At 33.2% G+C, this 26,952-nt stretch overlaps 1 protein-coding gene across 1 annotated transcript in view; it reads left to right on the top strand.

Moving 5' to 3' along the window:
* Nucleotides 1-331: 331 nt before the first annotated feature.
* Nucleotides 332-26,952, top strand: part of LOC139500447 (uncharacterized) — a 32,550-nt gene continuing 5,929 nt past the window's right edge. Inside the window, exons 1-6 of the mRNA XM_071289184.1 lie at nucleotides 332-452; nucleotides 11,282-11,424; nucleotides 12,016-12,176; nucleotides 14,936-15,069; nucleotides 15,812-15,862; nucleotides 17,277-17,444. Of these exons, the coding sequence (XP_071145285.1) occupies nucleotides 332-452; nucleotides 11,282-11,424; nucleotides 12,016-12,176; nucleotides 14,936-15,069; nucleotides 15,812-15,862; nucleotides 17,277-17,444 (778 nt within the window). The remainder of the gene's footprint in view (nucleotides 453-11,281; nucleotides 11,425-12,015; nucleotides 12,177-14,935; nucleotides 15,070-15,811; nucleotides 15,863-17,276; nucleotides 17,445-26,952) is intronic.

The raw sequence follows: 26,952 nt of genomic DNA on the forward strand, positions 1-26,952 counted from the left end.
ATAGTTTCAAGAACACATTTTATATCCCTATCACATTTAAGATATGTCATGCAGTTTCAATGAAAAAGTATTAAGAGGTATGCAAAAAGTGGTTTTCAAATATGTTTTTGTTTATTCTAATATCAGTCCTGAATATTTACAAACGTGGGTAAAATACTGTCGTTAATGACATTTTAGGGTTTTAACCATAATCTATGAGACCGTTTAAGTTATTTTGGTACATATGTTGGGCTTTTTTTCTGACCGTTCCAAATAATGGTGATATAGAGAAGTAGTCTACATGTTTGTCCTCACTACATTTCAGTTGGTCCACGTATCACAGAATGTAAAAATGATATTGTTCAGACGACATCCGACATTAACTACATCTACCAATGGCGACAAACATACATTGCAAGATAAGATAGAAGAATTAGATAAAAGCTTACGGGTCAATCCAAAACATACTGGTAGTAAGTAATTGCAGCAGTGTCACGAATAATAATTATGAAAAGGGTTCATATTGAAAGTCGAATGCTTCCAAACGAATATGTTATGTTATTATGATTTATTTTACCGTATTGAATATGTGTGTTACAAATAACCATAGCTCTACTCAAATTACATGTAGCAACGATCCAGCACTATATGTGTCTCGATAGTGGCGTCATCAAATAAGACTATGTATTGCCGAACCATTATGAAAACGTTTACAAAGAATCAAGGCTACTACTAAAGAAAACTAATTTAGTACGCCATATGCGCTTTTCGTCTACATAAGACTTATACCCCAGTCCCACTAGGCCACGATCGCACTACGATCTGTGAAAAAAATGTAAATTTTGACGATCGTAGTGCGATCGTGTAGATCGCAGTAAGGTCGTATCACGGTCGTGGTGAGGTCTTCAAGATCGTGATGAGCGTGGCCAACTTTGAACATGTTCAAAACAGTCGTGGTGCGGTCGTGGCAAAATCAGGTCGCAGTATAAGCGTAGTGAGAGCGCACTAAGGTCGTGCTAAGATCGCAGAGGTCGCTGTACCATCGTAGCGAGAGCGTAGTGAAAGCGTGATTCTATTCGGAGAGACTGCGCTACAATCTTACAGCGATGTTATTACGACCTGACTACGACCATCATGTTCTCACTGCGACCCAACTACGCTTTTATTACGACTATACCACGTTTACACCACGCTGTTCAAGATCACAGTACGATTTTAGCACGCCCATGACGTCCTCGTCACGCTCTTCTTCCGACCTGACTACGTTCATATTACGACCATCATGCTCTTAATCATTGTCACATAAAATATATAAAAGCTCTCCAGGTTTTGTTTGTCTGTATGTAATTTGAACCTCTTGTCCTTTTTCTCTAACGGCTCGACCTAAGGCCGTTAATTTTTTCTCATTTCTATTGTTTTACATTGTCATTTCGGGGCCTTTTATTGCTGACTTTGCGGTATGGGCTATGCTCATTGTTGAAGGCCATACGGTGATTTATAGTTGTTAATTTCTGTGTCATTTTGTTCCTTTGTTGGTAGTTGTCTCATTGGCAATCATACCACATCTTCTTTTTTATATTGACACATCTGTGTCATCCCTGATATCGTTCACTTACACATCGTCATTTGAGCATGATGGACTAGCAATAGGTTTGCGATTCAGGTTTGATTGGTCGGTCCGACATCTCTACTGGATCAGGATTCATTACTATCAAAGCTCCCTCTGCCTCTATCACTTTACCACCACTCCCAAGTGTTCTTTTAAATTTTGGTGGCAAGACATAACGTTTCCGAGAAATCTACGTATTAATCAGAAATAGAAAGAATGGAATCGTATTGATATGGAACACGATGTTGACGCTATTTCTGTGAACGTAGTAAGATTGCGGTATGAACGTAGTATAATCGTGGAAAGAACGTGCTATAATCGCAGTAGGAGCGTGGTAAGATCATGTTGCAATCGGATATCTCGTGGTATGGTCGTAGTGAAAACGTGATGAGCGTAGAAAGATCTTGATAAGCGTAGTGAGGTCGCAGAATAAACGCGGTGAAAACGTGGTATAATCGTAGTGGGATCGTTGTAGAAGCGTAATGAGGACTTAGTAGCATCGTGGAGGCAACGAAAATATACATTTTCATGCCGCTTATGCTGCGACCTCACCATGATCTGCATTTATTTTAGATCGTGGTGAGCGTGGTGCGATCGTGGTCTAGTGGGACTGGGGCTTAAACAGTGATGCTCTTTTCATACCAATGTCGTATTTTTAAAAATATAGAAATGTAAAAAAAAAAATTACAATGCGATAAGTAATAAACCAAATATTTTTCTAGACAATTTAGATAAAAATAACACACTTGTGATAATGTTAAACAAGTCAATAAAACAATGCATTTTTTAAAGCTAAATTATACTATATCTCTTTAAGCAAATTTCGATGTTTATTATACATTTCTGTATCCTGTGAACAGAAATGTATAATAAACATCGGAATTTGCTTAAAGAGATATAGTATAATTTAGTTTTAAAAAATGCATTGTTTTATTGACTTGTTTAACATTATCACAACTGTGTTATTTTTATCTAAATAGGTCTCTAATTAGTGTGTATGAGAAAAAAATGTTTTTATATATTTCAATTACAGGATACAATAGGTCTCTGATTAGTGTGTATGAGAACAGAATATCAGCAGTATCAATGGGAGCACTTGCTATATCCTTCATTTCAATTATTGTTGGAACAATCATTCTCCTTGATGTGATAACATACAGCAAACAAATAAAGAACTTCATTATTCACAGATACAGGTCCAGTCGTGTAGATATTAAGCATGACACATAGAATTGTGTGTGGATCACAAAACTGAACTGAGGACTTGACGCATCAATAAATGTAATAATTAAACTGAAAATAGTTACAAATATATCAACCTCATGTGCAATGTAAATTTATTCAAACTGTAGTCGTCTTGTGTTATGTTCAAGATCTAACATGACACTTAACCTTGACCAATTTTTAGTCGTGACATAATATTTACACTTGAGACAATGTATGTGCATGTGTATGGAATATGATTGCACTTGTATTATTGATCTAGTTGTATGTTTTGTTTCGTCCCTCCGTCATATACTGAAGTATGAAAGTTATACATGTTATATATTATATATTTTCTTCATTTTGCAAACCTTATAGAAATAAAAATATTTCAATATGTATATGTCTGATATAGCTTGTAATATCGAAGTGCATTTATTTTATTGGTTAAGATATAAAAAAAAGAATATGTGGTATATAAAGGCCTCGTCAGTAAAACTGCATTTGCGACCGTCAAATCTACAATTGACGGTGGCAACTCTTCAACTACAGTACTGTCATTCCTTAGTTATATTTGTGCACTTCATTATTGAAGATTGCTTGAAAGACTTTAAGTAAAGTCAATAACGAAAGTCAATTAACCTATAGATACGTTTAATCAAATTATTTTATTCAAAACAAATCAACTTTAGTTGGACAAATGGTTAAGCTTACTTAAGTCTTCGTCAACATTCACAAACATTATTTATTTTCGAATTGATACAATTTCATGTAATATTTTCATATATTTAATTTGGTTTGTTGTAACTAAGAAATGATATTAAGTAAATCAATACAATACATAGGATATAAAAACAAGTCGAAATATAAATTAGGATTGAATGATATTCAATCTTTGAGGAGTATTTGTATTTCGGAGTTATATTTCGGAGTTTATGCTTTCAACATTAAAGAGTCTCTTACTATTTTTATTCAAAACAGTTCACGGCGTTGAACTTTTGGTTGAAACAAGGTGAGTTTTTCTTAAGTTTGAATTGATACAAATTAGGTAAAATAATTTCAAACCAATAACAATACTTAGTCCTATTTCCCTTTTGAAAAGTGAAATGAGTGTTCAGTCTGAAATTTCATCAAATACTATTAAATATAAATGTAATACAACTGATTGGGAAAATGACATGACATGGATTTACTACAACTATGTATTAATGTTGTTGTAAAACTTACATTTGCAACACATAGTCAAATTATTTTGACCATCCACATGACTCACTGAATCACTAAGGTAAATATCCACAGAAAGCCTCTATCATAGGAAATACTCAATTACAAATACAAATATAGCGGTATCAATATATTCTTGAAACCTTAAACTTACTCTAACCTGTGAGAGCCAAAAATGTGAACAAATTACAATGTATTTATAAATCATTTAGAAATCGGTTAAATCAACAGATTTCTACGACACACAAAAACAATAGCAAGTGCCGATATTACAAAAGAATTGGTCAAACTGAATCGTATCTTATACATCCTTTAGTTTTAAATTTTAGGCCTTGTTCGTTCCTAATGAAGGAAATTTCAGAAAAGCTCTTTGGACGGATATGATTTATTAGGTGTTCATTTTTTTTTTACTTAAAGCCAGTTGCATGTTTTCTAAGACTAAAGTGTCAAATACAAGTCCAAGGGATTAAGCCATCACAAACAGTCTACGTAGAACATGAGCTTTCGCGCGGCCATATAATAGTTTACAGTATAGACATAATGTGGGCTATATGTTTTCATGTTTATAAAGCAAAACATATGTATGATAAGACTAACGGAACAATCTTCATTTACCAGATGAGCATTTTGGCAATGAATATCTCTTCAGCGATACTCGAGGTCTAAATATTTATAAATGTTATTTTAAAATGTTGAACAGCTGAATAACCAAAAATGGCATAACTTATATGTTATATGTTAAATGCGAAGTTTCACTTGTGTTATAATATATAAAACAAAATGTTAAATGAACGTACCAGAACCAGAACAATTAAAAATCTTACCACTGTGTTTAAAATCAAGATCTTGCCATCGGTTTAAATAAAGAGCTTTTGGACTACCAAAGGTCCTAAATATCGGACTTTACCAGTCAAGCAACTAAAAGAAGAATTTAACGTTAATGCATCATAGACATTAATATTCAAACTCGATGAGTCTAATCGGAAAGAAATAATGCAAATATATTTTTTTCAGTCTTATCCCTTCTACAATCTGTTGTGTAACTTATTAGCCAATTCAGTACATTGTTCATGGCCAGAATACTCCTATGTAAGTTTTGTTTGTTTTACATGTTTTTCATATCATTTATTGATTTGCGTATGAAATTATTATACATATACACTAACATCTTTGCCCTTCCCTAAATTTTAATGTATGAAGAATGGATTTATATAAAAATAAAATGCTATTTTAAGGCGAAACAGATCAACAAAAAAGACTAATTTTAAATTAAAATTGTTGAGCAATACAACTTCTTACTGAAAATGAAGTACAACAAAAGATCGACTTTTCCGTCCGTCTGTGTTTTTCTTCATCTTCAAATGGTTGTGTATTCAACACTGTGACAATTACGGTGTTCAAATTTTAACAGCTACAGTCAAACCTGATTAAACCGGACCCTGAATAAACCGGTTTCCTGTCCATTCCGGCCGAAAATGAAAGTCCCATATTTTCCCATTCAAAGTCTTTGTTAAAATACCCTTTGTAAACCGGACCCTGTGTATTCCGAATTCCGGTCTTATTATGAAGTCCCAATACTCTTAATTACATTAATTATTACCTGTCAAAACCGGTTTGTCTAATTAATTTTAATGATCGATATGCAATCAAAACATATTTGTTGATACAAGATAACTTTTCGTGAAAATCAATTAGTCATGTGTCAAACTGTGAACCTACAATCGTACAGTAGTGAGCTGTATTATTTATTAAAACATTATAAACGTGTCAAATAAACCAAAAGACACACCGAATATATATCTCGGATTGAACTTACGTTTTAACTTGGATAAACAAATTAAAATCGCGAAGTAAAAAGTTCACATCGTAATTTCGAAATCCTTGGTTCCTTGTTGTGAAACCATAAACAAATGACCTTGATAATGAAAAACACCCGGATGACATCAATCAATGGATATTGTACACTGTACGACAACGTTTCGAAAGTGATGACATTACGTTTGATAATATATTCTGGCTTTTTAATCGGCCATTCCAACATTTCAAATTATTGATCATGGGAGTAAATCGAAACTCTCATCTTACAATCCAAACAACGCGAGCATTATGATGCAAATGCAAACAATGAAAAACGAAGTGAAAGTATTTTAATTTATCAGATATAATTTACAATCAGAGAGAATTTTTTCATGCAAAATGTCGGACGTCACAAGTCATTAACTTCCGGTCAAAACAGAAACCTGAATAAACCGGCTCACTGTCCAAACCGGCCCTTTTTCATGGTCCCGTAGCCGGCCGGTTTATACAGGTTTTACTGTACACTGTTATCAAGTTTATAGGATAGAGGTCACCTTTAACAGTCACAATTTCAACAATTTTGTTCACGTGGTCTGTTAACATTACATAATATCATAACTAATAGCTAGTTTGACCATGCACTCCTATGAAATAATTGCACGACTTGCCGATGATAAACCAACAAGATGCGGTATATATGTAGGACTATAAAGTGCGATGGTAGTCTAAAGTGCGATGGTCACGCTAAAGTGCAATGGTCTACACTAAAGTACGATGGAGTATCACGCTAAGGTGTTATGGTTGTTTGTTCGCTAAAGTACGATGGTCTACCACGCTAAAGTGCAATGGACCAAAAGGGTAATGTTAAAGGGCTTAAAACTTTAAAAAAACAAAACTAAACACGGATGTTAATAAATGGTTTTTTTTGCAAAAGCTAGTATGCTAAAGTTTTATAAAATATGTGATAGGCTGTATAAGATACTGGCAGGCTTAAGTCATTGTTTCTGAATTTAAAATACCGACCAACTGATAATTGTTAAAATGGTAATTTAAGTGTGACATATAAAATTATATATCCTGTGTATGTAATTTTTTTTTTAAATTCGGGCGTATCAAATATTCACATGTAGTCTATCAATTATGTGAATATCTCCCTTTAAAGTCGTCATCGAAAATTACAAATACAAAATTTGTTCATTGTGTAACATTTAATTGTTTAAATCTTAAAGTGAGAGAGAAATGCAATATGTTCTTCTAGCTTTCTCCTTTTTTTCAGCGAGAAAAAAATACAGGTTGTATTTTCCTACAATGCACAAAATAATGTTTTAGCGGAAAATTTATGATTTATTTATGAAAATTACCGACTTTAATTTTCAATAAAATCGACGATATTTTAACGGGAACCGCAAAGTAAATTACAACATGAACTATGATTGCAATGTATCCGTTAGCTTTTAATAGAAACAAGATAAAGGATACCTATGCGTATACTTTTGTATCTGTATAGTAAAATGGTGGACTGCATGACAAAAGTCCTTCTTCCAGCATCCGGGGAAAAAACATTTGCCTCAGCCGACAAAGCATGGTTAGGTTTAAATTAAGTAAGTTATGGACATTTGGTTTAAAGTTGTTAATCAAATAGTATACATTTATCTTTCGGCATTTTCATTTTTTGATTGTATAAGAGACTGTTCACGTCATAATCCATAGTACGTTTATTAAGTCTATACTTTCGCGGACCATCGTACTTTAGCGTGTGTAGGCATCGTACTTTAGCGTAGACCATCGCACTTTAGCGTGACCATCGTACTTTAGCGTCCCCATCGCACTTTAAAGTCCTACATATATGTTTACTTTATATAAAAAAAAGATGTGGTATGATTGCAAATGAGACAATGTTCTATGTTCAATGTATTATGATCTCTTGTCTAATATATGCAAGAAATATAACTGAAGTATCTTATAATTACCATAATATCTGCTACAAAGCTTTACCTGGCTCTTGATTCTCTATCATATTTCAGCAAGCCCACAAGACACCGCAACTGTAAGATGTACCTTATTTTGCTGTCAAATCCACCCTTGTGATATGTATTTAAAATGTAAAATAACAAAAATACCGAACTCCAAGGAAACGCAAAACGGAAAGTCCTTTATAATATGGCAAAACGATAGTTCGTGTAAATTGCACTGGGTCAGGGTAGCAGTCAAGTATTGAACAATATCTATTATAGTAATGGTTTGAAACGTTTCGAAAAATTCCCATAATATTGCTGTGCCTAGCAACAACAGTATTGTTTTATTGTATAGGTAGTTTAAATCTGTCCTTACTCTCTTATCTATTTTTTGTTTGTTTTACAAAGAACACTACGAACCATAGTTAAATCATTTCCCTGGGATAGGGTAACAGTTCATAGTAGACAAATTATAAGTGAACGTAAATGACCAGTGATCAGTCAAATTCCATGAAGTTACCCATGCAGAACGACTGTCTTCTGTCATATCACTAGAAAAAAAATTATGGGATACACAAGTATATTGATATTTATAAAGTATTTATGGTTGATTAGATCTATCATTTAGAAGTGTCTAAAATTATGTAAAACATTCAAAAAAAAGTGCAATATTATTTTGGACAATGACAAAATGTTGAAGATTTTTGCACATGCTAAAGACTTAAAATTTTATCTTTAACAATACTAATAATCAAACTGTATTTTGAGTGTGACTTTCGTATTATGTTTTCAGTATGGCATTTCTATATTATTTTCAGTGATAGTCATACATTCGTTGACTTTCCTCATATGAAAAACGAGATGAATAAGTTTAACTTGAAAATTTAAAAAAAACATCATAAAATATACGTCATTGAGACAAAAATCCCAACAAAATAACGAAAGTATATATACCTCTTCTCATTATCAAAGATTTATACATTTTCAGTATTGATAATTTTCTTACTGAATATGATACTGACTACAAAAGGAGAAACCTGGCATCATGTATTTACAGCAACCACTGGAGGTTAGTCTGACACCTGAGATATATCTAGGTTTGGATGTAGAATTATTGCAGGTGCTAGCTAGTGGAGTCTAATTAATTTCTTTAACATTTATAAGTAAATTGTGATTTACTTTAGTGTTGCCTACTAACAATAATGAAAACATAAAATCCATTCTGAAGTACTTTACAAGTTGCAGCAAGGGATTTAAGAAAAAAGTCGGGTGTCAGTATAAATATCGGTTTAATATTTTAACGTGAATTTAAAAAAAAACCATTTGTGATAAAATATATACTGTTATTTACAACGTGGAGTGATTGGATAATACTGTATAGCTCATACTCAAATTGAAATGGTCTTGTAATATCATAAATTTTGGTTTGTATTTTAAATTTTTTGTGTTTCATTTAATCGGTGTATGCCCAGTTATAGACATACTTTCCTTTGGAACTATTTCGATATGTAATTATTTCTTTAATTGCATGTTTTTCGTCGTATACATTATTGCATCTGTTATATATTCATTTAAGAAATAATTCATGGAAGCCATAGATTTGTTGGAAATTTACACATGGCCTGGGCCGTGATATTTGAATTTTATTCTGAGCGTTAGCGAGGGATAAAATTAACGAATATCACGGCCCATGCCATGTGTAAATTTACAACAAATCTATGGCTTCCATGAATTATTTCGATTCTAATAGGACAAATACGATCATTAAAAAACTGAAGCGATGATGAGTATACCGTGTGTGTGGCTGTTCTATTTTACCCACTGTTCGATAAATGTAAAACAAATCTAATAAACCTGCAAGAATGATTTCTTAACTAACCGCTAGAAAAAAATGTGGTTACTTTTTTTACTTCTCAGTAAACATTTGCAATTTTAGATTTGCATTTTTTATCGTAAGCTACCGTCAAATTCACTGTTGACATGTTGTAACCAAGGAGCCGCCATGTTGACTTGCTGAAATCAGTAAATGTGCGAATATTGCAATAGAAGAGAAAACAAGCAACACCTACCTCAATACTTTATTTTAATGCAATTGTATGCGAGTTTAGAAGGTAAACGCAATAGAAATACCTTCAGCTATGACGTTTTCATTCGTATGACGTCATGTTTTAAAATGACGTTAATGCGCAAAAATCATTACTGGAATTTCGCGGAATTTAAATTTGATTTGTTTTTGTCCATTTTTCCGTTCTCTAATGTGTAGATTCTTTTTGTTATGCATCAGAATCAGAATAAATGTTCTGTAGGGTTTTATTCAATTGTAATTGTTAACACAGCGAAATCCACAACCGTTTACACATAGGTTACGATACATGTGGATTTACGTGGGAGGCATATTTAAACAGCCATTTCTGTACATCTTGGAGTCTGCGCTAAGTATAGATATATCGAGAATTTTATCACGGTGTTGTTTACAAAGCGAAAGAAGCACGTCATATTAGAATAGAAAAGAAAGGGTAATGTTATAAGCAGTTGACATAACATCTTCGCTGATAATTATCAAACAACTTCAACCATATTTATATATATATATTCCTTTCATGCTTCCACAAACAACAGCATACAAAACACAACACTGAAAACTAAAAAATGGACGACATGCACTCTATCAAAACCGGGGCTGTGGGAGGATGAGGTTAAAGCCGATTCTTTACTACGTGTTTCACCGTCGCGTTGCTCATATATGGAAAACCTCGGATATAGTCTAATTTTGAAGGAAACATTCGGGGAAAAGATTCAGTTACATCTGATTAATGTGTTGCTTGCAAACATATATCAATAAATAACAATATCTAGAAGATTGAGCTTAGACCTATATAGTTATCAAAGGTACCAGGATTATAATAACCGGCGTATCGTAAATGGAAGTACTACCAGATTGTTGGGAATGTGAGAAATCCTTGATAACGGTTTCAATATTTTAATGTAAGTGTGTTCTTCAAAATATAAACGGAATAGACTGGACAAACACTAAGATTAGGCACGGTTTTAGTTGAATTGGGGCATCATGGCTGAAGTTTAAATGTGTATAGGATTTACTTCACCTTTTTTTCTCATCCCTGGTCAAATCATGTGTCCGATTGGTGGCAAGGTAAATTTGCGGTAGTCATGATAGCATCCCTGTTCTTTAGGTTAACATCAACTAGAATATATCGGATAATGCAAACAGGGAATTGATAATAGTTTCCCATGAGTTTAAATTCACTTTCCTGCATAGACCATTATTCATAATGATTTCGGTTTTGTATAGTATCAGTTTCGGTTTTAACCATTATTTTTGGTTTTCAATTTTGTAAAATCATGGAGGTTTTGCTTATGCAATATTATTCCTCGATAAACATTTAAAGAACTATATATGCTTTAGTCATCTCAAAGAATGTAATTTTTATTTCATTGACACCATCCTATGTTTTGTCTCGGAGTTTGGTATTTTTGTTACTTAACTTTTTTGTAGGCATGGAACGTGTTTATGATTTGTACATTGGTAACGATACATCAGTCCTAACAAAGCAGGAAGCGGCTTCGTCCTCGTCGAGAGTCAAACAACATTTCAAGTCAGACATCATCAACTACTGGGAATATTTCAATATTGAACAAGTAACATAACTCTATTAGTGTGAACATTTTAATTTATCCCTTCAGTAATTCATGAATTTTTGTTGTGTTATTTATAAAATTGAGAATGGAAATGGGAAATGTGTTAAAACGACAACAACCCGACCATAGAGCAGACAACCGCCGACGGCCACCAATGGGTCTTCAGTGTAGCAACAAACTCCCGCACCCGGAAGCGTCCTTCAGCTGACCCCTAATTAATATATTTACAGTAACAACTTATGAAAGAAATAATAGTATATCAAACTAGTCCAATATATCTATGTCATCTTTCAAAATATTTACATTTTTTTCTGTGCGTTATTCTAGAAATAATCGTTATTAAGTGTTTTCTTCATCTAAAATTTCTAAAGAAAAGACGACATCACATCACATCACTATGTATGAAGTGAAGAAAAAATTCAAAACAGAACGTCATGTAACAAATGGTAATATCACAGCTCAAGCGCACCAAACAAAATGAAAACAACTGTCATATTTCTGACAGTGTACAGGCATGTCCTTATGTAGAACATGTCAACATGTATATAAGTCACATTTCGCTCACATAGTAATTGGTTTGTTTATTACTAGGTTAAAATATCGGTCAATACGAAAGGCACCGAAGAGGCGTATTTTATATTTAATGGGACAGAGACAAACAAAACAAACTGGTTTTCTACAGATAGAATACTACGCAGTAGCTATACAGGTTTAACAAGTAATACTACAAAATTGTACTTTTCAAATTTAGGGTAAGTTTATTACGTATCTATAATGTAAAAATTGGTAATTATAAAAGAAAGAAAGAGAGGGGCAAAAAAAACCAAAGGCACATTCAAACTCATAAGTAGAAAATAAACTGCCAACGCTTTGACTAAAAAAGACCATCAGACAATAGTATACAAAACATACCATATAAATCTAAAGACTGAACAACAAGAAACCAATTTAAAACGGAAGTGTTACAAACGGGTAAGAAACGGGTATAATCCACCTGATATGCATGATGTCTCTATAGATGGCCTTGTCGAACATATCAATAAACATCTTGGAATTCATCACATTCGCTCTTAACTGCACTCACTTCCGCTCTCTAGACTGAACTCTCTATTGAAAGCTTGTCAAGAATGCCACTCTACAGATAGTCGATCTACGAAGTATAAAATAGTTACCATGGGGATGGATATTGCTAATCATAGATTATTCAGACCCTTTTTTGAACATTCGGAGGAACTGCAAAAACGTTCATTCTTCAATTTGAAGTTCACAAACAAGGGTATTGATGCTATAAATATAAGTAATATTCTTCACCATAAAAGAGTAAAAAGCAACATTCCTTCTTACGTTAAGGATCAATCTTCTCCTATAGTATCGTATTTCTACACCAACCCTGTTGTATCTAAAAAAAACAATAATCACAAAAAAGTGTTGCAGAAAATAGATATTGATGACCTCAAAGCTAAAAAACCTGATTGTGCCTGTTCACATTCCCATTTCGTGTATAATCCTGCTGGCCATGTAATTTCTGGAGACCTAAACATAGTCAATAACTACAAGTTGAGACAACAAGGGCCGAAATACAGAGAGCCACAGCCAATCAATCGGAAGCAGAACTTCAAACTACTAATGGATTATGTTGAGGGTTATGCAAATGACTGGGCAAAAAGGGAAACGGTTGAGGTTGGCACTCTTTTGGAGTGGGTAAAATCAGTGAGGTCATTGATTCAGATAAGAGTAAGTAAGCTTAAAGGGTCAATGAGCACCAAAGCTCCTTCCATCTTTAAAGACCCTCATGTCATAGAGGAGGTGTCTTGCCTCCATGACAAATATGTTGTCGTTCCAGCTGACAAAGCCTCAAACAATATTGTTTTTGTTTGCAAGAAACACTACATTGACTGCCTGATTAAGGAACTGGGGATAAATAACACACTTGGAAATCCTACATATACACTGAGTACGTTTACGAAGCAGGAGATCCTGGAAAACTACAAATCGGTTATATTCTCCTTTGGTGTTAATCCAGAGGATGAAGATCAGGATCTTCCATCCCTATATTGGATTCCTAAGCTTCACAAGAATCATTAAAAGGAAAGGTATATTGCAGGTTCTTCCAAGTGTTCCACTCAACCCCTTTTTAAAGTTCTTACTGTCATACTAACTGCAGTTAAAGACGGACTTCAGAAATATTCCGAAACGGCATATTCAAGCAGTGGTGTTAACCAGATGTGAATACTGAAAAATTCATAGGTTGAGTTATAGGTGAATTTACAATCTCAATCATTAAAACATTGTACCAACATTAAAACCTTTGATTTTTCAACTCCTTCTACCAGTACTATTGCACATACTAAACTTAAAGCTCGACTGAAAGAACTCGTCAGCTTATGATTCATTAACAAAAAGGGCACTAGACGTTTTAAATATCTAGTTTTGGGCTGGAATTCAGCTTACTTTGTGAAAAATCATACAGAGTCAAGGAAAATATACCGACGAGGATATCACTGCCATGTTGGACTTTTTAATTGACAACATATTTGTTCAATTTGGAGGTTTGGTCTTCCAACAGACTATTGGAATCCCAATGGGTACCAATTGCGCTTCTCTACTTGCAGATTTTTTTTTATATTCCTATTAAGCAAAATTTATCCAAGGGCTTGTATAGAAAGGAGAAAAGAAATTAGCCCAGTCTTTTAATTTCACCTTTCGGTATATTGATGATGTACTGTCTCTTAAAATAATAATAGATTCGGTGATCACTTACATTTAATGTATCCAAGTGAACTTGAAATTATAGATACTACCGACACAGATAAATCTGCTTCATATTTAGACCTTTTACTCGAAATGACTACTGATGGTAGGTTGAATACCAAAATTTATGACAAACGCGACGATTAATTTTCCTATAGTCAGTTTTCTATTTCTCGATAGCAACATCCCAGCGGCACCATCATATGGAGTATATGTGTCTCAATTGATACGTTACTCTAGAGCTAGCTCAAAGTACGTTGATTTTGTTGAACAGGGAATACTGCTTTCTCAAAAGTTGCTAAGACAGGGTTATGAATCAATCAAATTAAGGTCATCACTCAAGAAATTTTACGATTGCCATCATGAGCTGATTGGCCATTATGACAAAAGTGTGTCAGAAATCATATCTGATATTCTTCCTCAGTCATAATAACTTTCCATCATTACCGAACTGAACAAACAAATAACACGACGGGTGCCGTATACGGTGCAGGAAATGCTTACCTTTCCAAAGCACCTGATTTCACTGCCAGTTTTTCGTGGAGTTCGTGTTGTTTCTTAATTATTATTTATAACTGTTGATGAAAATGTCCTTTGGTTTTGTGAGTCTTTGTTTACTCCTTGGTTTTGATTGTTATTGTCTTCTCCCTTTTTCTGAAACAATAATATAACATCACAACATAGAAAAACACACGATAAAAAAATAACACACCATTAACACATACCTTTTTCAACTTTTATTCTTGTTTTTCTTTCATAGGCATGAACTTGAACACTCACAGCACATGTTGTTCTTGATTGCTGAATACGATAGAGACGATATACTACAGCCTAAGATGCTGGTATTGGATGCTAAAAGACAAAAGAACGTTATTGTGTTTTTTCCATTAAATTGTGAGTATTTGTATCTACAATTGTCTTAGGGTATCGTTCACTGAACATATGCATGTATATTTCGAATGAACAAAAGGTGTAAATGGTATTGGTATCTTCCGATGAAGTTTTCTTTAAAAAAAATAAACGAGAATTTCTTTGACATACCCCTTGTTCGGCAACTTTCTGCATAAACTGTTCATCAAAAGATACCAATACCATCCGTCATTGTCCTCACAAGAAAATTATTGTGCCAAATAATTGCAGCAATAGTATACCGCTGTTCGATAGTCATAAATCGATTGAGAGAAATCAAGGTTACAAACTAAACCCAAGGGAAACACGTCAAATATAAGAGGAAAACAATTAACGAAACAACAGAAACAGGAACAATTGCAACAAAAAACAAACGACAATGTGACACACAAAAACATACGACAATGTGACACACACACAAACAAACGACAATGCGACACACGCAAAAACGAACCATAAGATAAAAACTGCCATTTTTCTGACTTAATACAGAACATTTTAATACAAAATCAGGAATATAACAATTGTTTTCCGTTTGATTTGTTTAACTTTTGATTTTGCTATTTGATAAAGGACCTTCCGATTTGGAGTGTGGTATCATTGTTATTTTACTTTTATTTTCTAAGTTTAACACAAGTGATTTCTTTAGAATGAACGATTGTTGTTTACTAATATATGAGTTATGTCCTTTTGGTGTATTTTGGCCACTCTTTTTTGCGTGTTTTAGTTACAGATTCACGGAAGAAAAAGGTAGATAATCTAGAGATGTATATCAAATGTAAGTACATTACTGTAAAACGTTTTATTCCTAGCATATGGCAAGCCGTTCTCGTCAAAACTATGTTTAAACACTTTTTTCGAAAAAAATACACACTGAGATTTAAAAACCTAAAACCTAAAATAATACACTGAGAAATCGAAATTACACACTGAGATTTAAAAATTTTCAATTCTCAGTGTACATTTTTCATTTTTGTAATCTCAGTGCGTCTTTATGAAATTTCAGTGTGTAATTTTCAACTCTCAGTGTGTAATTTTCAATTCTCAGTGTGTAATTTTCAATTCTCAGTGTGTAATTTTCAATTCTCAGTGTGCGTTTTGAAGTTTTTAAATCTCAGTGTGCTTTGTTGTAATTCTCAGTGTGTAAATTTTTCGAAAAATGGTTTAAACATAGTTTTGACGAGAACGACTTGCCATACTAGCATTTAGTTTTTAGTTAACATTTTGGGTCATATTGGCAATCAAGATAAGCCTACGTTGCGTTAAATCAATACTAGTAATTGCTTTCATCTAAAAATACGTAAATACGTTACACTCTAAAAAAATGTTCACTGTCGAACATGACTAGTTTATGTCCTAATATTTATCAAAGGTACCACGATTATAATTCAGTATGCCAGACGAGCGTTTCGTCTACATAAAACTCATCAATTACAACGTCATAATGCAATAGAAAACGAAGTTCGTTCACTGTTTATATTTGGATATGAATGTATTCATGTATATGTACATGCAATATTCTCTACCTTTAATAAACTACACTTAGTCTAGTATATTTTCTTCATATTCGTCCTAATTAATAATCAGAACATTCAGAGCCGAGAAACCAGTCTGGTAAAGAGAGGCGAAAGTGACATTCAAGCTCATAGTAAAAATGAAACTGAAAACGTCAACAACAAGCAGTAGTATACAAAACACAATCAAGTATCAAGTAAAACTCTTAGTCAAATATTTAACAACTAGAACATATGCTGTCCATATGATACTGTAGACCGGTATCATATTTGACTACGGCCGCGATGTTGTATTTAACTTTTACATTGACGGAGAAATGTACTTGATAAACAACACATACATAAAAAGAAGACGGATTGGTGTTTAGAAACGTACAAAAAGCAAAATAATCAATTAATACTATAGTTGTATTTCGCATGATGCTATCTATCAACTTATCATTATGAAAATCTTATATAACTGTATGAAGTAAAATTTTATTGACGAAAACAATCCACAGCATTTGTAAAAAAAAATATACATTTATCGGCATTTAGAACATTTTCTCTTTGACCTTACTTCCTAACATTATTAAGATCATGGATATAAATTTATTCTATATGCATTTTGGAATGTACACTGAGTCTAAACATGATTATACTTGCCTATATACTCAAATTTCTTATAAAAATTTACAGTTGGTCCGTGTACCATCGAATATGATGAAGAGAATGTGAGCAGAACAACAATAACAACAGAATCCACCAACATAGTATATACATCTGCAAAGGAAGAAATCAATAATACACAAGATAGAGTAGAGAAACTTAAAAAAGTTTTACAAGTCGACCCAAAGTCAACTTCAAGTAAGTACTGGTAAGGGGAGAACTTAATATCGCATTATAACAACAAATAGTAAACAAGTCAACTTCAAGTAAGTACTTGTAAGGGGAGAACTTAATATCACATGATATCAATGAGCATGTTGACGGTGTTTAACCTATTCCTGGACTGTCCTTGTTACTTTAACAATTCCTCGTGAGTAACATAGTTTGGTTGATTCATACCCAAATTGATATACAAGTATGCAGACTAAATGAATAAATGTGATAGTTTACATATAAAATGTGGTGTGTCCACTTGTTAGTGTTAATTCGCAAGCCTAAATCAAAAATAAAATATAAAGAATATATTATTGGTAGATCTGAATAGAAGGATTTGTCTTTAAATCAATCCGATAAAATTGAGAATGGAAATGGGGAATATGTCAAAGAGACAAAAACCCGACCAAAGAACAGACAACAGCCGAAAGCCACCAATGGGTCTTCAACACAGCGAGGTAATCACACACCTGGAGGTGGTTCTCAGCTGGACCCTAAATAAAATTGTATATATACAACTTCATACTAAAATTTACGACAAAAGAGACGATTTTTCATTTCCTATTGTTAATTTTCCTTTTTTAGACGGCGATGTGCCTTTGGCTCCATCATACGTGTATGTTTTCCTGTGTGTGTTCTGATGTCATAGATTTTAACGAACGTAATCAATGCATCACTGGGGAAAAGTTGTGTCATGGATTTCGAAACCAAAAATTACCTAAATCTTTTACTATATTCTTTCAAAGATACAGAGATTTGATTAGTAAATTTGGCTGTACCTGTAGAAAACTTATTAAAAATGGTATTTCACATCCTAAATTTTATGGTAATATTGTACTCTCAAATCGTATTTTCTTGTTAATTCGACATGTTGATATACTGTTTATAATGTTTTTTTGTTATTTTATATTAATGTGGATCTTGTCTATATACCAGCTTTGATTATTTGGAATATATTATAATTTTCACTTCTTCTTACTACATTTGTAAAAAATTCAAGATTAACATGTTCCTGTAAGATTAAAACCGTATTTTTTTTTTCAAAAGGGATTATTTTCGAAGGGTTAAATATTTCGCAGTGGTGTCTTGCCATGGCTTTGTTTGGACTTGTTTGTTTGCTTTTTGGCCTTGAACGTTTGTCTCTAATATTTTATTAACTGTGCATTTGCATTTAGATATCGCAGATCAAATTTATTCGTTCATAGTGTATCAATTTACGTTTTTTAATTGAGTTAAGCCTGTTAATTGATATTTTATCGTGTGTTTTTATATGTTGTGATGTTATGCTATTGTTTCAGAAAAAGGGAGAAGGTTTGGTACCATTAAAATGTTTAATCCCGCTGCAAATGTTTGCACCTGTCGTAAGTCAGGAATCTGATGTACAGTATTTGTCGTTTGTTTATGTAATGTATACGTGTTTCTCGTTTCTCGTTTTTTTATATAGATTAGCCCGTTGGTTTTCCCGTTTGAATGGTTTTACACTAGTAATTTTGGGGCCCTTTATAGCTTGTTGTTCGGTGTGAGCCAAGGCTCTGTGTTGAAGGCCGTACATTGACCTATAATGATTTACTTTTTTAGATTGTTATTTGGATGGAAAGTTGTCTCATAGGCACTCATACTACATCTTCCTATATCTAGTTAAAATGGACGTCACAAAACATATGAATGAACTAAAATTAAAAAAAGATAAAAAAGTAACAAATGCCACAGGCTCCTGACTTGGGACAGGCGCAGCAGTATTACCATGGAAATTACCTTTATTTCAATTACCTTTATATCAATATAAGATATATTTTGTTTTTATGATTTATTATGCATACTTTGATATCATTCTTATTCCCAAAGATGCGGATCCAACCATTTTAAAAAGGGGGTCCCAACCCAGGACAAAAGGGGGGGGGTCCAACTATATGTCCCCGTTCAAATGCATTTCTCCGGCAAAAAAAGGGAGGTTCCAACCCCCGGAACCCCACTTCTTCAATGATCAACGTCTAGCAACAAATCATGGTTACATGTAAAGCGCTTAACTAATTGCTGGAATCTGTCTTTACCTAGCAGTCAGATGACCATTTTGATTTTTTTCTTCATTTTTGTTTTTATATATAGCGACGCAACGTCAGATATTGCTACCATTCAGTGTAACAGAAAAATAACGTTAAATCAGAAACGAGCACTATCGAGGTTTTCCTGCTTTCCTTGTTGGGTAAATGCAAAGTATAGTACACAAAGTATAAAATGCCGAGATATTCCATTCCAATATGATTTTATAATTTACAGAAGATATTACATTTTACTTCTAGTAATAGTGTGTTTTTCGGGGGAATATTGCTGCATTTATATAAACAACCCGAATATGATTTTATTCAAGCAGTGGAACAAGTCGTGAAGAGACAATTAAATGGCTTATAGTTATGACACTGAAGTTTTCTTAACTTTTTGATCGTCTTACAGATGTGTTTGGTTTTTTTTTGTAATATGTGCATCATTTCTTTTTGTTGAAAGTAGGACATTAAGTGGAGGAAGGAACCCGCGAATGCAGTTCCTGTCGTCCCATATTACGCTTGTGGCGACGTCAAATAATGTTTACGAACAACCTTGCAAGACATTTTCATTAATCCTTATTTTTTTTATAGGTAACCCTGTAATCTTATTACAATTTGGTGTAACAACATCAACTTTTAAAGCACTTTTTATTGGTATACATTGGTATAGTAATCAAATCCGAGAAATATCTACATGAAATCAAATCTCTGTTTTTTGGCAGTAAAAGTTTTGTGAAGGCAAGAAAGTTTAACTCGGACATTACCGCAAGACATTACAAACCTATTGTTTTGAATTGAATATGTAGCTCAATTCATTCATTAATTTGAGCTTTTGGAGCTTACACTTAGTACAAAACGATCGTGCTTACAATTTAATAAATTATGTGTCAAAATTTTTTTTTTAACTGAAATGTTTTCAAACTAAATTTCCCCTGGGACAGTCATTTATACATATTCTTTTCAAAATATCTATGCTAATTTGACATTGAGACGGCCATGTAAACCAGTACTGAAATATATCATGTTATAGAACATTCATGCAAAACTTCGAAGAGTTGTGTGAACATTTCGCGAGTTGTTGGAGTTTAATGCTTCAAGCTTGTTACATAGGACAACGCCTGATACGGTGCTTTTTGTCCGCGATTTGCTTTTTGTCCGCTTTTGCTTTTTGTCCGATTATTTTGCTTTTTGTCCGATACTTTCGCTTTTTGTCCGTTGCTTTTTGTCCGTTTTGCTTTTTGTCCGATAATTTTGCTTTTTGTCCGATACTTTTGCTTTTTGTCCGTTGCTTTTTGTCCGTTTTGCTTTTTGTCCGATAATTTTGCTTTTTGTCCGACACTTTTGCTTTTTGTCCGTTGCTTTTTGTCCGTTTTGCTTTTTAGCTCACCTGGACCATAGGACTAAGGGAGCTTTTCTCATTTTCTCATTATTCGTCGTCGTCATTAATTTTTACAAAAATCTTCTCTTCTGAAACTACTGGCAAAATTAAAGCAAACATGGCCAAAATCATCCTTAGGGTATTTACTTTAAAAAAAGTATCCGATGACCCCGCCCAATAATTAAGATGGCCGCAATGTCTAAAAGAAGAGCATCGAATAAAATGTAGATTTTGGCTTATATATCTGAAACAAAACCATAGAGACAATCTAACAAGGGATAAGAACATTTCGCCTCATAAAATAATGTGGACCAGTCAGAACTTTTCATGTGGGACAATATGAGCTCTTAATTTAAATAAAAATGGGACAATCGGGAATAAGCCCTACAGACTTGAGCAATTCTAAAATAAACACTGTTGATGTATCTCTTTTAAATTTTCTATTAAAAAGTGTTTTACATTTACGAATGCACTATATTGTATCTGTATCTAAAATATTAAACGCATTTATTTCGTGATAGAAATTAAGTAAATGCTTAAGTAACCATTTTATTACTTTTCCCCCTCTTTTCGAGTTTGTCAAACAAAAATAAACTACTTTGTTGAAAATGCTGTTGTGTTAACCAAAGTTTCCTTAATCTTATTACTTGAATAACCTCGAACTTCCTCGTCATTTGGATATAGTTGCTAAATAATTCCGAAATGTATGGATTAATACAGTTTATCTAAATAAATAGCTACACATGTATTACATAAACTTTGTGATAGTGTTCCAAAAATGAAGTTTGTTTGTTTGTTATATTTGTAATATTTGTAATGTTTAAGAAAAATAAAGTTGTTGGAAATATGACGAAAATATTACCAGACTTAAAAAAATTTTTTTTTAACTGAAATGTTGCAAAATATTTTGGAGCGACTGTCAATCGGCCATTCGCATATAAGTGCAAATGGTGACTATATATTATTAGCGGGAAGAAGAAACTGTGCGTTTAAGCAATAACATGTCGTAAATGTGTGCACTTCCACATGTAGCAAACGCCGACACCATTTAACATAATGATAAAACTATTCAAGCGAGAAAACCATTGATTTACAAAACACTATACGACAAACAAATACAGAAACAAACAACAACTATTGAATTACAGATTGAAACTCCGTTCCTGACTTATTCGTATGATTATCATATATAATATTTAGCGCGGTTAAACATCAATTTAGAATTTCAATAACGAAACCATCACTCAAGGATTATTTGATTTGATAAATTTCTAAACTATTCTAAAGTTTCGAGCATATAAAAAAGAAGATGTGGTATGATTGCCAATGAGACAACTATCCACAAAAGACCAAAATGACACAAACATTAACAACTATAGGTCACCGTACGACCTTCAACAATGAGCAAAGCCCATACCGCATAGTCAGCTATAAAGGCCCCGATAAGACAATGTAAAACAATTCAAACGAGAAAACTAACGGCCTTATTTAAGTAAAAAAATGAACGAAAAACAAATATGTAACACATAAACAAACGACAACCACTGAATTACAGGCTCCTGACTTGGGACAGGCACAGATTTAAATAATGTGCCGGAGTTAAACATATTAGCGGGATCCCAACCCTCCCCTAACCTGGGACAGTGGTATATCAGTACAACATAAGAACGAACTATAAAAATCAGTTGAAAAAGGCTTAACTCATCAGATAGACACAAATACAAGTGGACGTGGCCGGGTACTTATACATCCCGACACAAAAAGTCACAATGAACAGATCTGAGAGTACTCGTAGTTATCTGACAGCTATTTCAAAGCCACTAACAACTAATAAAAAGTCATGCCTCTGAGACTTAACGTTCGTTTAAGTCTTTGAATATCCCATGTATTCTACAAATTGGTGTACGTACACCATTGCTCACACGTTTGAGGATGACAGACTAACTTATGACCAGAATGAATAAGAATTAGTCTATATAACAAGATCTAAAATATTTCTAGTGTAAAAGACTTTAACCTCGCCACATTATTTATGTATGTGCCTGTACCAAGTCAGGAGCCTGTATATTCAGTGGTTGTCGTTTGTTTATGTGTTACATATTTGTTTTTTCATTAATTTTTTTGACATAAATAAGGCCGTTAGTTTTCTCGTTTGAATTGTTTTACATTGTCTTATCGGGGCCTTTTATAGCTGACTATGCTGTGTGGGCTTTCCTCATTGTTGAAGGCCGTACGGTGACCTAATGCTGTTAATGTCTGTGTCATTTTTGTCTTTTGTGGATAGTTGTCTCATTTGCAATAATACCACATCTTCTTTTTTATAAGAATGCCAACTCCTCACACGTACAATTATTACTTCATTTTCTTTTTTTCACTCATCTAATTATTATATCTATTTTAATTCAATATTGTATCCATATAAATGTATATGAACGCTTACATATATATAATTATTGCGATATCATATATAAGAGAGAGGCAAAGTGTACCAAAGGATAATCACACTAAAAAGGGTTGAAACAAACCAACAAAGCCGCAGCTGAATGAAAAACAACAAGATACACAACAGTCCACAAAACAAATGGTCCGAGAACACAATTAATTCGTAGTGCATTTCTTTTAGAACATAAATGAAAATTTAAAAAATCCGACCTGCGCTTTCTCAATGAAACTTTTACAGTGTGTTGTACTAATTTTGGGACAAATTATATCAAAATTATAGAAAACGTCATCGCGTCTAACTCAAAATATGGACAATTTTGTGTTTAGGGTGTCTTGAAATCTTTTGACCGCTTCCGAAGTGCTATTTTTAACCTTTTTCAGCTGGACCAAATCACTACTTTCCTGTAAAATTATGGACCCAAATTTTTTTAGTGTAATTTCACCCCCCCCCCCCTCCCCCCTACTTACAATGTGAGGCATTAAACAAGGAGAAATAAATTTGGAAGCCGAAGGGGTATAAAAATTATTGGCAAGTAACCCACTGTTATCACTAGGGACTAATAACGAAAATCAAGGGACGACAATTGTGGTCTCGGACGAAATAATTGAAATTTAAAATCTGAGCAACAAGAACCAATGCAACTGTGATGATGTATGGTTAACTGGAAGAGTAAGATAATCCTGCTCCGTCCATTAAGTTTGAAAAAGTCATGTATTAAACTCAAACTCTCGAACACGTTGTCTTGGAAGATCTTTATTCCAAGGGGGTCCTTAATAGTTGCTTTTTGATAATCATATAAGGAGTTTATAATTTAACTCCTTGCGAACACTTTCATAAGGAACGAAAATTCCCATCTGCATCTTTTTGAAAAGATTGCAAATATTGTTTAAATTAAATAGGGTATCCCATTTCAAACCCAGCGTCTCGGAAAATCTCATTTTAGGGCACTAGACAATGATTAAATGTAGTAATTCGATAATGATACATGGATTTCTCTCGTTAAGGGGACTGGAGGGTATTAATCCATATTTTTTAAATATACATGTAGGATTTTGCTTGTTTTTCTATAGATGAACTTTTATCATATACTAAATAGAAAAATCAAATAAAAACATGGGGTTATCGTTCACTTAAGCTCACAATCTGCCCTCGAAAGAAGCAACCATTTTTGTTAAGGTACTTTTTTTTAAGTTGAACTAATAGGAGAAATAGAGAGATATATATATCGAAATAAAAAAAGAACTAAATTACAGAAATCGATTTAATTTTACAACTGTTTAGTTTACGTAAAGCATATTTGAAAAATATCTATAGGTCACCGATGAGTTGAAAAAGACATTTTAATTCTAATGCCAAAACAAAATGTCATTATTGCACTAAAGGGAGACAATTTGGAGCTTTTACAGTGATATAAAAAAATTTTGGGTTGATTTTTGAGCCAATTCATAAAGTTATAACTAATAGTGTAATAAATAAAATTTGTAATGAAAACAAAAATGATAAAATTTTTGCTGAAATTACCCTCGAGCCTCCGAAAGAGCAAGTATTGCACAAAAAAAGGAATCATCCTTTAACGGAAACAACTCTTGAAATCATCGGCTATTCGTCGATGACTAAAGGCTATTTATTTCTGAAATCTAAATTTTTGTTTTGCTGTTCTGAATGTTCAAGATGTTACATGCAGCTAACATATTGGTAAAACATTTCAAAAGATACTGATCTGTATAAAATTTACACAAAAGTAAACGAATGAAAGCCCCTGGAATGCAGTCCAGGACTCGGATAAAATAAGCACATTTAAACAAGAGTGCACACACTGAAATGTCTCGCCTACTTTACTCATCATTAATATTATGTTGATAGCCCTGTTTTTGTATTGTTATGAGTTACAATTCATGACAAAAATAAGCAAAGACCCATCGAAACAACATCTGATAAACAAATTTAACAATACTTTTAGATATTTGGATGATATTTTGGCTCTCAATAATGACGACTTCAGTATGTATATTAATGAAATTTATCCTGTTGAACTTACTTTAAATAAAGCTAATACTAACAATGACCACTGCCCTTTTCTCGATCTTGATATCTATATCACTAATGGAAAGCTGAATACTAAAATTTATGATAAAAGGGATGATTTTTCATTTCCTATCGTTAATTATCCTTTTTTAGATGGTGACGTTCCCTTGTCACCATCTTACGGTGTTTATATATCTCAACTTGTACGATTCGCTCGTGTATGTAACAATGTTTTAGATTTTAACGAGAGAAATTTATGTATTACTGAAAAATTATTACACCAGGGTTTTCGATATCACAAACTAGTAAAAACATTTACTAAATTTTATCATCGGTATAAAGACATTATTCGTAAATATAGCTCAACATGCAGACTTTTAATACGTTCAGGTATTTCACATCCAATTTTTTATGGTAATATTCTTTATAAAGCACAAAGGTGTCAGTATTCACCTCAGAAACTTACAAAACCTTTGAATAGACTTATTAAGAAGGGATATAATTACGATACTGTTGTCAAGTCATTAAAGATTGCATATTTTGGCGTTAATATTGAGTCATTGATAAGATCTTTGCATCGGAACTAAACACATTTATTCTAAAAACAGTTGTTGGCATGACACGGGTTATGTTCTTCTCATATATGTTATGATGGTATGATACTAAACCCCTAACGGGAAGGATTGTGCCTGATGTTCATATGATGAAATCATAATCTTTCAGTCAGTTTAGTTGAAGTCTGGAGCTGGCATGTCAGTTAACTGCTAGTAGTCTGTTGTTATTTATGTATTATTGTCATTTTGTTTATTTTCTTTGGTTACATCTTCTGACATCAGACTCGGATTTCTCTTGAACTGAATTTTAATGTGCGTATTGTTATGCGTTTACTTTACTACATTGGTTAGAGGTATAGGGGGAGGGTTGAGATCTCACAAACATGTTTAACCCCGCCGCATTTTTGCGCCTGTCCCAAGTCAGGAGCCTCTGGCCTTTGTTAGTCTTGTATTATTTTAATTTTAGTTTCTTGTGTACAATTTGGAAATTAGTATGGCGTTCATTATCACTGGACTAGTATATATTTGTTTAGGGGCCAGCTGAAGGACGCCTCCGGGTGCGGGAATTTCTCGCTACACTGAAGACCTGTTGGTGACCCTCTGCTGTTGTTTTTTATTTGGGCGGGTTGTTGTCTCTTTGACACATTCCCCATTTCCATTCTCAATTTTACTAAGTATAAAGATTTATTACAACTGCCACATAAACATAACATTAACCAAGATAGCTAAACAAAGACCAAATGAATTATGAAAATGAGGTAAAGATCAGACGAACCATACCAGGCAGACATGAACAGCTAACAATTCTTCGATACAACAAATATACTTGACCTATTACTTATAGTTTAAGAAAAACAGACCAAAACACAAAAACATAACACTGTGCAATGAACCGTGAAATTGAGGTCATGGTCAAATAAAACCTGGGAGACTTATATATAGATCATAAGATATTTTCATGCACCAAATATAGTGACCTTTGGCATATAATATTAGATAAAAAGACCAAAACTCAAAAACTGAACTTTGACCACTGAACCATGAAAATGAG

The sequence above is a fragment of the Mytilus edulis genome, chromosome 13, assembly GCF_963676685.1.
Source record: "Mytilus edulis chromosome 13, xbMytEdul2.2, whole genome shotgun sequence".
NCBI classification, from domain to species: Eukaryota; Metazoa; Mollusca; class Bivalvia; order Mytilida; family Mytilidae; genus Mytilus; species Mytilus edulis.